The sequence below is a fragment of the Hyperoodon ampullatus genome, assembly GCF_949752795.1.
Source record: "Hyperoodon ampullatus genome assembly, chromosome: 1".
NCBI classification, from domain to species: domain Eukaryota; kingdom Metazoa; phylum Chordata; class Mammalia; order Artiodactyla; family Ziphiidae; genus Hyperoodon; species Hyperoodon ampullatus.
In genome coordinates, this window is record NC_136914.1 from 30277840 (window position 1) to 30290749 (window position 12910).

At 32.1% G+C, this 12910-nt stretch overlaps 1 protein-coding gene across 3 annotated transcripts in view; it reads left to right on the plus strand.

Annotated features, from left to right (window-relative positions):
• Positions 1-12910, plus strand: part of FSTL5 (follistatin like 5) — a gene marked incomplete at both ends in the record, with an annotated part of 543379 nt that overhangs the window by 441606 nt on the left and 88863 nt on the right. For 2 of the 3 annotated variants that reach the window (XM_079698612.1, XM_079698613.1), the window contains one exon: positions 9038-9064. The exons of the other annotated variant lie outside the window; for it this stretch is intronic. In XM_079698612.1, coding sequence (XP_079554738.1) covers positions 9038-9064 — 27 coding nt within the window. The remainder of the gene's footprint in view (positions 1-9037; positions 9065-12910) is intronic. 3 annotated transcript variants of the gene reach the window in all.

Genomic DNA, 12910 nt, shown 5'->3' on the forward strand with positions numbered 1-12910 from the left:
CAACTTTGCTTGCCATCTACCTAAAATAGCAGGGTATATAAGTGAATTAGAAGGCAAAGTTGTTCTCTTATATATCTGCAACTAATTACCCACAGTTGTTTAATAATTTCACTGTTTATTGTTTATCATGTAAAAACCACAGCCAGTCATTTGTGTGAAGAATTCTCAAAATCGAGTCGCTTCCTGACAGTAGTAGGCTTAGAATTTCTATATTAAGAGAAGTTTAGGTCTTGGCAATCTGGCTAAGAGGAAGTTAGATTTTCTCGATGTTTGCTTAGTAAGCAGTCTGTTACACTAACATTGAGTGGTGTCCAGCATGGTCCTAATGTTCCTCCTCTTCTGTTTCACTCACCCTTGTAGTCTCTTCCCACATTGAAACAGATCAGGTCTCTATAATAAATAAAGTAGGGTACAGGGGAAGGTGTATGGCTTTTGAAGACGGTTCATGAAGGGCATATGTCTCTGCCTTGCTCTCTTGGATCACTTATTATGGAGAAACCCAACTGCCAGCATAGGGGGACACTTAAGCAGCCTTGGGGTGAGTCCAAGGAGTAAACTAAGACCTCCTGCCAACAGCTGGCACCAAATTCCCAGCCATTCAAGTGAACCTGCATGGAAGTGGATCTTCCAGCCCAAGTCAAGCCTGCAGATGACTGAAGCCTCATGAGAAACCCCAAGCCAGAGCACCCCCTCTGGCCAAAAAACCTCCATAAAGACATAAATGTTTTTTGTTGTTTTAAGCCGCTGAGTTTGAGATACTTTCTTACTCATCATGTTATAACCACTGCAGACACTGTGCTTACTTGATTTGGCATTGGAAGGAGAGATCAGTACCATTTTCATTTGTTTCATGCAATAGCTTAAATATTTGACATGGGAATAATTCTTTAAAAATTATTTTTAGTTTTTTGAGGAACCTCCATACTGTTTTCCATAGTGGCTTCAACAATTTACAAACCCACTAACAGTGTAAGAAGGTTCCTTTTTCTCCAAACCCTCTCCAGCATTTATTATTTATAGATTTTTTAAAGATAGCTATTCTGACTGGTGTGAGGTGGTACCTCATTGTTGCTTTGATTTTCATTTCTCTAATATTTAGTGTTGATGAATATCTTTTCATGTGCCTATTGGCCATCTGTATGTCTTCTTTGGAGACATATCTGTTTAGGTCTTCTGTCCATTTTTTGATTGGCTTGTTTGTTTTTTTGTTATTGAGTTATAGGAGCTGTTTGTATAGTTTGCAAATTAAGCCCTTGATGGTTGCATCATTTGCAAATATTTTCTCCCAGTCCATAGGTTGTCTTTTCGTTTTGTGGTTTCCTTTGCTATGCAAAGCTTATAGTTTGATTAGGTCCATTTGTTTATTTTTGCTTTTATTTCTATTGCTTTGGGAGATGGACCTAAGAAAACATTGTTATGATTTATGTTGGGGAATTATTTGCCTATGTTTTCTGTTAGGAGTTTTATGGTGTCTTGTCTTATATTTAAGTCTCAAAGCCATTTTCAGTTTATTTTCATGTATTGTGTGAAGGTGTGTTCTAACCTCAGTGATTGATTTATATTTGGCTGTCCAACTTTCCCAACACCACTTGCTGAAGACACTGTCTTTTCTCCATTGTATATTTTTGCCTCCTTTGTTGAAGGTTAATTGTCCATAGGTGTGTAAGTTTATTTCTGGGCTCTTTATTCTCTTCCATTCATCTATATGTCTGTTTTTGTGCCAGTACCATGCTGTTTTGGTTACTGTAGCTTTGTAGTATTGTCTGAAGTCTAGGAGGGTTATGCCTCCCGTTTTGTTCTTTTTCTCACGATTGCTTTAGCAATTCTGGGTCTTTTAGTGTTCCATATACATTTTAGGAGTATTTGTTCTAGTCCTGTGAAATATGTCATAGGTTTTTTTAAAATAGGTATTGCGTTAAATCTGTAGATTGCTTTGGGTAATATGGCCATTTTAACAATATTAATTCTTCCAATCCAAGAGCACTGGATATCCTTCCATTTCTTTAAATCATCTTCAATTCCCTTTATCTGTTTTTATATTTCTCAGCATATAAGTCTTTCACCTCCTTTGTGAGGTTCATTCCTAATTATTTTATTATTTTTTTGATGTGATTGTAAAAAGGATTGTTTGTTTACATTCTCTTTCTGATATTTCATTGTTAGTGTAAAGAAATGAAACTGATTTCTCTATGTTAGTCTTGTATCCTGCTACCTTGTAGAATTCTTTTATCAGTCCTAGTATTTTGTGTGGAGTCTTTAGGCTTTTCTATATATATTTTCACATCACCTGTGTATAATGACAGTTTTACCTCTTGACATGGGAATAATTCTTACATTGTCTTGATTTCAATCTGACTCACTTTATTGCCAGGAGTAGACTCTCTCTCTTTGGTTAAGTATAGGTTAGTTTAAAATGGATGTGAATGTTGAACTGGCAATGTGAAGCAGTCAGAGATGTGTCTGCATTCAGAACCCAGAAACCAACTTTACATAGTCAGACAACAGCTGAGAATCTTGCTTCTCCCATGCATTGCATAGGTCTTCCTTCTGTTCGCATCTAATTGAATCCTGATCTGCATGATCACAAATTATCACAGCCCTAATTCTATGTCATGGTGCCTTTTGCTATGCATTCTTACAATTCCAGTTCTCTGTACTCGTGGCTTTCTAACATGATTTCTTGATTCAAATTACACCCCCAAAAGAATATTATTATCTATGTCATCACTTCATAGAATTTAAAACCATGGAGTCACGGCTAGTTTCAGGTTGTATGCTTTAATGTAAGCTTGGCACTATAGCCTAATCAGCTAATTCTAAACACTAGGTTGGCAATCTGTAGTCCTGGGAGAATTGTCTTCAGTCAGTGCTGAAAGAGTGACAGTTTCACTTAAAAGTGGCTTTGAATTTGGCATATGGCAGGCAGTGTATTTGGCATATCTTATATAGTTTCCATCCCCAAAATAGTATGTTTTAATGTCTCATTTCCTTCTCCATATGTACATTCAAAGAAATTTCAACTACCATGACACAAACCACACATTTTTTCAGATACATTAATTCTTATCTATATTTTCTTTTGCCGTTGCCCTTTTTCATTTGCCTTCTGAAGTTAAGTCAATTTTTTAAGTGCAAATGGAGAAACAGTCAATAAGACATCTAGCTAAAATGTTACACTTACATAAATGTAGCTTATCAAAAAATGTTTTGCACTGGTGCCAACCTTACACTTTCAGACAAAGACAAGGATGAGCAAAAAACTTATTTAGTTGAAAGGCCAAGCAATTTACACATGAGTAGCCAAGGAAAATAGCTGTCCAGTGCTATAGCATGCTGCTCCGTAGTTAACTATGTAATTGCTTTTGCTTATGCAATATTCACCCTCCACATGTGTTTTCTCATAGAGACAGCATACTTAATATGGCATCCATCATTTGAATATAATTGCAAGTCCCTAATTTACAAAATAAAGCAATTTATGAAAAGAGCATTAATAAAAGTTCCTGGTGTCTACGCATCTGTTCCATTGAACCACATTATCATAACATATTATATTATAACATATTACAAGACATATGTTATCTTCAAAAAGAAATTTACATTTCATTTAAGTTGTGGATAAGTATTGAATACTGGAGGTCTGTAACTTTGAGGTTTTCATTATCTAATTATAAATGAAAGATTTCAGGACAGGTAATGTAGGTATGGTACATTATGGAAGGCCACAGATGTTTCACAGGATCTCATATGTAGAGAAAAAGAGTCATTTAACCCAACTCCTGGTTCCAGACTGGCTAACTATAGATAAACGCTAAGTTGGATCTTAAAGGACAATTAAGATCAAGTTAGGTGAAGAATTTTGGTGAGGCTATTTATGCAAATGTAATACATGTGTAACAATGAAGAGATTCAAAATGACTTGATGTTTGGAATGTGACTTTAGGATGACACAGGCATATCATGGAAGACCATATGTGCTATGCTAAAGATTTTGAGCTTACACACACACACACACACACACACACACACACACACACAAACACAAACACAGATATATGCATTATGTTTTTCAGCAAATGAGTGGCATCAAGCCTGCATTTATTATAGGTTGCTGTTAATATTTTATAAAGAATAAATTAATGTGACAAAATAGAGTCATTCTAATCTATAAGCATCTATTAAAAATGTAAAAATTATCAAAGTTACATCCCAATAGATAAGCAATTAAGGATATAAATAGAGGAAAGTTTTATTTATATATGTGCAAGCAGAGTCAATATAATTCAAAAGCAAACTAATATATGTAAGAGATAATATTTTTTCACACTTGATAACCTTGCACACACATGCATGCTCATACACACATACACATTAATAGTCCACCTTGAGTGTGGTGGGATGAATACTTTCCTGGACAGCTGGTGGTGCTGACAGCAACCTTTCAGAAATCGACCTGGCAACAGGTGTCAATGGCTTTAAACATAGTCAGACGTCTTGTAGAGCTGTATGCTAATGGAACAAAGTAGCTAGAAAGAGGATCATTGCAATGCACACACAAACATACATGTACATATATATGCATACACCTATATGACTGATCAACCAAAAATATTTATTGAGTCCCTATCACTTATACTAGTCTTTGATTTAGGTACTACATTTAAGTTGACAAACAATGAACAATTGTATTTTTAAAAAGTAGAAATCCATATGATGGAATAGTGCACAGTGATTAAGATTAGACTAGCCAGGTTATGATAAATGAATTTTTATCTGTCACATATTTATATATTGTGTCAGAAACTCCCCCTTTCATGTACACATTTGTGTAAAAATTAGAAAAATAATGAAAAGTCATATAAGGAAAATAGACTTGGTTATTTTACCTGTGTAATTGAATTCAAAGTACTTTTTTAACGTAATGCACATTCTGACTCTGTACAATAAATATATAAAACACGTTCTAAACAGACAATAACAATACATGACATTTTTAAATTAAGTATTTTCAGAATAAATTTTATCTTTATAAGATTTATTCTCTTGATCTAGGGATAATATAGTGTCCCATCTAGTGTATTTTTAGTGAATGTTATACTTGATTTGCTGTATTTTTTATATTTTAGTAAATCATTGATATATTACACTTTGAGGCTATTGTAAATGAAATCTTCTATTGTGTCTTCTAATTCTTACATAAGAATATAGAATTTGGAGTATTTATCTTATGTCTTGTCACCTAACTGAATTTTCTTGCAATTTTTATGTGTCATTTTAATTTAACCTTTTTGACTCAATTTAGCTTCAAATTTTGATTATTTTATTTACAAGTTTACAGTGCTTATATAATTTATATTTGTTTCTGGGCTTAGTAAAGTGTTTGGTTTGTCAAAATAAATTTCTAGTTAATTTTTAACATTTAACAAACACATTTATATTAATATAAAATATGCCTCTACTCTTAGTTTGCCAGGTTACTAAGAGTATATTACACTTAGTAATATGTGACACATTTCATCAGATTGCGTTTTTAAATTTAAATTATATTTGTCATTCTCATTTGATATTCTAATATATTATATCAGAAGAATTGATTTCTTAACTAAATTTCTACCAAATCCTTTTTTTTCATTCCAAGAGGCTTCCAGTCTATGATCAAACTTTTAATATCCTGGTGAATTTCACTTGTATTTTATTTGTCATTTTTGTCATTAGTGAAAGTATCCTGTAATTCTCTTTGCTTTGCTATTATTATCACTTATTGGCATCCCTTTGCTGACTTTACAAACTGAATGAGAACATTTCCATCTTGATCTATATTCTAACAACACTGAATACAACTGGAATTATATAATTCTTGAAACTAAGTGCTTTTTATATAAGCCTTAGACTCTAAGAGCATCTTGGGAAGAAACTATTTTTGAAGGTGGTTTAATTAGCACCATGGTTATTTTTATTCAAATTTCTTCTTTACGTTCAGTTTGGATATTTATAGTTCTTTGGAATTTTTATGATATAGAGATTATCAAATTTATTACCAAAAGATTCTACATTGATTTAAAATTATCATAGCCACAAACATTTCTTCTTTCTTCCCTCTTTCCCAACTTCCCATCTCCTCCTCTTTCTACTTTTTTCCTCTCTCTCTCTCTCCCTCGCTCATATATTTTGTTCAGCGATGCATTGATTAAGCCTGTGCATTACCTTTTGGCCAAAAGTCTTTGGGTCCACATATTGAATTTTATTTTTGCATTTTTTGTTGTTTTATATGAATTATGATTATATTTGATTTTTTCAATATTTAATTTTTTGAAGGATTTAGTGGGTTTAAATACTTGTAATACATTTTCATATTTGCTTTATTGTTGTCAGAAAGTGTCTTAACAATTTACTATTATTGGAATATACTTACAGAATACAGAAAGACTTTCTATTTTCCAGTTACTTTGTGACTACTCTTGATTATCTTTCAGGAAAACTTGAAAACACTTCCTGTTTTTATCACAGAACATTCATTATGAAAACACTAATTTAGTCATAATAACTGTATTATTGAACTTTGTGTTTTTTCCCTTCATTTTTCAAATACCGAAGGTGATGAGTTAAAGAAGCAGAATATGATGGTTGTTTTATAAATTTTGTATCTAGTCCTAATAATTTTGCTTCATTTTTTAATACTATGTTTTTAGTTTATATAATTTTAAATTCATTATATAGTGCTTTGAATTTTACCTTATCTGGTATTAATATTACAAACCATGTATTTTTGGTACTTTCTCATAAATGATTGCATGTCTTAAAAATATCTGTCGTTAGTCCTTTAAAATAACAGTGCTTACGAATTCCCTGGCGCCCCGGTGGTTAGGACTCTGTGCTCTCAATGCTGAGGGGCCGGGTTCAATCCCTGGTCAGGGAACTAAGATCCCACAAGGGGAATTATGAAACAATAAGAATAATAATAAAATGGCAGTGCTTTGACATACCCACTAGGGTTTGTACATGCTTTTCCTATGTCTGGGAGTCTGATTCCTACAACCCTCCTTAGGTTCCTCTTCTTCATGTTTCAGACTTCACCTTCACCATCACCATTAAGGACGTTTCCCCCAGTTTCATGATCATGCCTAATCCGCTCATTAAAAGCATTCACATTACTGTGTTCCTTTCTTTCATAACATATTAAATTTGTAATTTTGAAATTACATGATTTGAATCCGGTTTTTTTTTCCCCCCTCAACTAGTGTATAAACTCGATTAGCACAGAGTCTGGGTCTGTTTTATTCTGTGTATGGTAGCACTGAATACAATGCCTGGCACACGATTGGCACACCAAGTTCCATTGGTGGAGATATGAGTAAACCTAGGTCTACTTACCTTTGTTTATAAGCCGGAAAAATAAAACTAGTCTAATCATGGCTCCATCTTTCCTGAGCCTACAGAAGAAAATTTAGTCTCCTGTGTACCATGTAATATAAAAGACTTTCTTGACCTTGTCAGGGTCAAATTCTCCAGCTGTATCTTCTATCAGTTTTGCCCTCCAAATATATCCAATTACTTAAATTTCGCTGAATACGTTATAACGTGTCCCGTTGATATACCTTGAATATCTCATGCCTCCTGCACCCGACATCCCCTTGTAAGCTTGGGTGGCATTACTGAGCTTGAGCATCAGCAGCCCAATGATGTGGTCCCTCCACTGCCCAGGTTCTGCCTCTTGAAGGGGACTATCCCGTCCTGTCCCTTGCCACCGAACCTGATATTTGTTTCTCTAATTGCACTTATCACATGCTTATAATCATTTTTAGCATGGTTCTCTCCTTTCTCAGGCCCATGTTCTTTCCTTGTGACTAGGATCTGTCCTTTTACATATTCATTCCAAGCACACCATAGGCAACAAGAACAGCAACACAAAATGTGCTGAAGGGATGCAAGTACCATGAATGCATATTTGAATAAATATTCCTAAAGAATTAAAAATGCCAAGAATCTCAAAAAAAAAGCACTCACTCTACAAAAAAGTATTTTCTATACTATGGTAGGTGCTGAAAACTGCATGACTTGGGCCTCCACCCTCCAGCTAGGAGTGCTAGATTCCAGTCTTGGCTCTGCTACACTGACGATCAGGGTTTAGTTTTTAAAAAGTGATTATGTTTAATATGGTTAACATATGCAGGAAGTAATTAGATGTGGATGAGCTGTTCCTTTATTTACATTTTCCTTTTCGCCAGTATTATTCTGCTTGAAAGTATATAAGTACACCTGAAACTAATAGAATTGTAAATCAACTATACTTCAAAAAAAGAGAAATTATATAGAATTAGATAAATTTGGATTAGTAAGGGAATCAGGCATTTTGTTGAGAATATTTTTAATTGGTATTTTTCTTTATTTCTGTCTTAATATTTTAACTCTATGTTGATTTAGTCCCTATACAGTATTTAATAAACCTATTGCCCAGGAATAATTTAATATGAATCATTATTGTGCATTGAAATAAACAAGATATATTTAGATATATTTTATTCTGCTAGATTAAAAAGTGAAAGCATATACTACTTAAAAATGGGCTATTTCTGCATTCAAAATCCTGTGTTTACAAGAACTTGCTCAGGAATATTGCATATTATGTTGAAGCATTACTTATAATTAATGAGAATTCTAAAATTATAACTGTTTCAATTAGTAACTTTTAACTAAGCTGTCAAATAAATAGTCTTTACTAATGTGTGTTCTAAAGATATATTTTATTAAAATTAAATATACCGTTATTTTCAGTGATACATGAATTTTTTTTGTTTATTAACAAAATCTTTATTCCAAAGAAGAATTGGCTATTTCAAGACATGAATAGAACATTATTATACTCCTAGCATTTTACTGTTTTATTAATATAGATTGTTGAGTTCATCCTCACTATTTTTATGTGCATGTTCTGTCTTAGAGATTGTGACCTCTTTAATAGTTATTTATATTACTATGTAATTGAATCACTCTTTACTCATTTTTTCTTTTTCTCCTTTTTCTTTTAAACATGCTGCAGTAGCTAACATATTATGGAGAGAAGAAGGTAGTAAATTCCATTATTTTTTATATTATTGTGATTATTTTGCTTAACTTTTAAATGTATTGACTATCAGTTCTAATAATTGCCTTATTCATTTTTATTTTGACTCAATATTTTTATTTGATAATAAATCAGTATTCTTCTGTAAACCTACTACCATTAAACATATTTATAACTCCTCATCAGCTTGATTTATTTTTGGTATATAATCAGGAAGTTATATTACATTATATGGAAATGCTTTTAAGAGTATAAAATTAAAATTAGTCAAATAAATGAAAGCAAGCTTAAACATAATTTATGTAATAAACTGTGATTTAGATTAGAAAAAGAAAAATTATAAAAACTATTGCCTTATGAAGGGACTATAATAAATTATTTAAGAAAATGGTTTATAAACTTGAAGGACATGGATTCTAATCCAGTCTGCACTGCTATGTAACCTAGGGCTTTTCTATGTCACAAATTTCTCATCTCAAAAATAAGGGTAGTTGTTAATTCTCAATAGGGTTGTTTTATCAACTCCTTAAATATAGTCTGCACTCAATAAATGCCATCCACGGTCATTTATTATTGTCTTTGTTTTTCTTAGTCACAAAGACCAAGAGGAATGTGTTTGCCCATGTATTCAAATAACCCAAGTGCTTTAGTTAAATTCTTAGGAGAAAACTATCGATAACTCATCATTACACTCCTGGAAAGCAATGGCCAAAATAACTGCCTTCAGGATCCATCCTAGAAAAACTTTCTCTTCCCCAGTTATAGCTTCCTAAAATTATTGAAGCAGAATAATAGCAATATCAGTAACCAGAACACATTTATTGAGCCCTTATAATGTGCTAGATACTGTACCAAGTATCTTAGAATATTAGATCCATTAAAATTACCAAAAGATGAACATAACACTTTATTTTTTTTTGTCCTTGGTATTTCTTGCTCCTCAAATCTTTTGTAAAGGCTTCTTTAAACTCCAGTTTACTAAAGAGGTTCTAGTGTAACTTTACCTTCTCATTTTATTCCTCTTGGATATTTCACATTTGAACGTACAAATGCAATCATTACTGAAACAGATATGACATGATTAACATATGCATTAGACATTTCTTTATACTCTCTTCCTTCTTGAGATTAAACAAATATTTCTCTGGGTATCACAGATCTAGCTTTGCTGGCTAATTGCTGGGAAAATTTGAATGAGTCATTTTACCTCTCTGAGCCAGACTTTTCTAAAACAATGCTTGAAATACAGTTTGGGACTCAACTTGAAAATTTGTGATGTGTATATCTCCTTAAAATATGTGAAACAACTCTTCCTTATAATTTGACCTTGATAATAGTCATTAACATTATTAGTTTATAATACTCATTGATATGTAATAATAATATAATATTCTTCAGACTACCCTTAAAAGTATAGGAGACCTGCAGATTAATTAAAATCACACTGAGGTTCATTATATGAAATCATTTTTATTTATTTAAATTTTTCTTCTGTTAGTCTTTGAAGATGTATGTTCTCAATAATTATTCTCCATCAATCAGTGATGTGCTTACTCTTCACGATTTTGTTTGGCACAGAATATGTGCTTGAGAAATCATAGCTATTTAGTACATTTTGGAGATAATTTAAAGACTTATACAATAAATGTTTTTGGGGAAAGTTTTAAAATCTTTTATTTCATGTACAGTTATCATCAGAGCACTTTGTTTTTTGAAATAAAAAGATTTAAAATAATACATTTGAGAAAATAATATACTTGACTCAGATTCATAGGAATCTGTAAATTACTTTTTATAATGCCACAGTTATCGGCAAGGCATTACAATTAGAAACGATTGCATGTAATAATAATGGTGGCCAGAGATAATAGACCAGCTTGAGGAATCACTGAACCCCAACTGTGTGTACAATTATTTCATAAAAAATAATTAAAATAATAAAGAAAGTTTCCAAAGCAATTTTCTACTTCTGTTTTTAAAAGATAGGATAATAACTAATATGAACAACATTTTTTCTGTGGTCCATTTCTATTTCCACTCTAGCAGTGCTTTCTATTTGTATGCTTGTCTTCTTACCATGGCCAGGAGAAATTTATCTCAGGGAGAACCCATTGAAGAATTTCAAGCATTTTTAGATGAATAATAATGGAAAGAGAGTTTAAAATGATAATACCTCTCATAATGTCATATGACTTACATGCAATTGTAAGATCTATAAAATTTTGTTTAACTGAAAAATTATTTTTAAATGTATACCTCAGAATCTGGCTTATCCAGGACTTTGTGAGCTAAATCAACTTTACTGAATTTCGTGTATATTATCTTATTAATCACACGATATTTAAGCATGAAACAGTGTCCTCTGTTTCTGAGTTCACCTTTCAGTTCTTTTCTAGCTGTGATTCAAGTTAGCAAGAGTGTAAAAATACAATGTTTTCAAAGAGAAGAAGTATCTCACTCATTTACTGACAAATATTTTAAAGAGCCTACTGTATGTAGAACACTTTGAAAGCACTGGAAATATAAAGATAAGAACTAGTATCTACTCTAAAGACGTTTTCAATCTAGTAAATTAAAGGCTAAATCATTCTTATTGTCAACTAATTTTACTACCTATATGATTTCAAAATACAACATTAAAAAATTCAGTAGGATTTGGTCTCTTCTACAATATTTTTTATGATCTTGTTATCAAATATAATATAATAAAGTATTTCCTAGTATTTATTTAGTAGACAACAGTTTGGGTGTATGTTATAAAGTCTAACAATAATAAATGTTTGTATAAGCATTGAATTAAAGGAACTTAAAACATTTTATTCACTGCAGGATTAAGCTAAACTTTTAAATATACTACTTTCAGGAGAGATGTCGGGTGGTTCATTATATGACACAGAATTTTCTAAATTTATTATAACATGAAATTATTTTGATGAATACCTATAGAATCAATATTTAACTGAAGCTACTTTGGGAAATACTGGCTTGATGTGACATCCAATGATTTGAAAGCAAAAATATGTATAATGATATTTTCAATATTTGTAAAAATTGTCTCTTCTATTCTTTGTAAATATTTATGAATCTATTCACACATAAATATGGTATAGAAATGGTTCAAATAAATTTCTGTATTAGTTGGGCTAATTAACACCAACCAACACCAGGCACCAGTAGACATTACAGTGAAATCTTGCAAAAAAGTTTACATATTACATCATCTGATTAGCTTTGTGAACTATAATATCACCAAAGTGGGGAAAAAAGAATAATAGGAAACAGGTCAGCTCTTAACTCCTTTAGCCTGAGATTTTTCACATTTCGTTGTCCATACCATTATATGCTGCAGGGTAGCATTGGAAATACAGGAGCATGCATACCTGCTTAATGAGCTACTTGAGCATCCTGTATAATTATTTTTAGAGAAAAAAAATTGCTAAGGTTCTCAGGACCAGATTACTGTCTCACAATAATATTGGTGAAATACTTAAAATGAAAAAGAGTTTTCAGAGGGTAAGGCTTCTAAATTCATGAGACTTAGTGAGTCATATAATTGGGTGAGGCAGAGACCACGCCTTCTAATGGCTGGCTGCGATGCCATCGCCAAAGTGATGAAAGCTGTCAATATTTTCATTTGCAAGTTCCCTACCTTCTCTGATGAAAACAAATGTCAACATTTTAGCGCTTCAAATTATCTCATAAACCTGTTTTCAAATCAAAAATGAATCTGACAAGAGATAACCATTTTCAGATATATGTGTATACACACATGTATGCATGTATGTATACACACATATACATGTGTAATTTATAATTATACATATGATTTCACCTAAAATTAACTACATA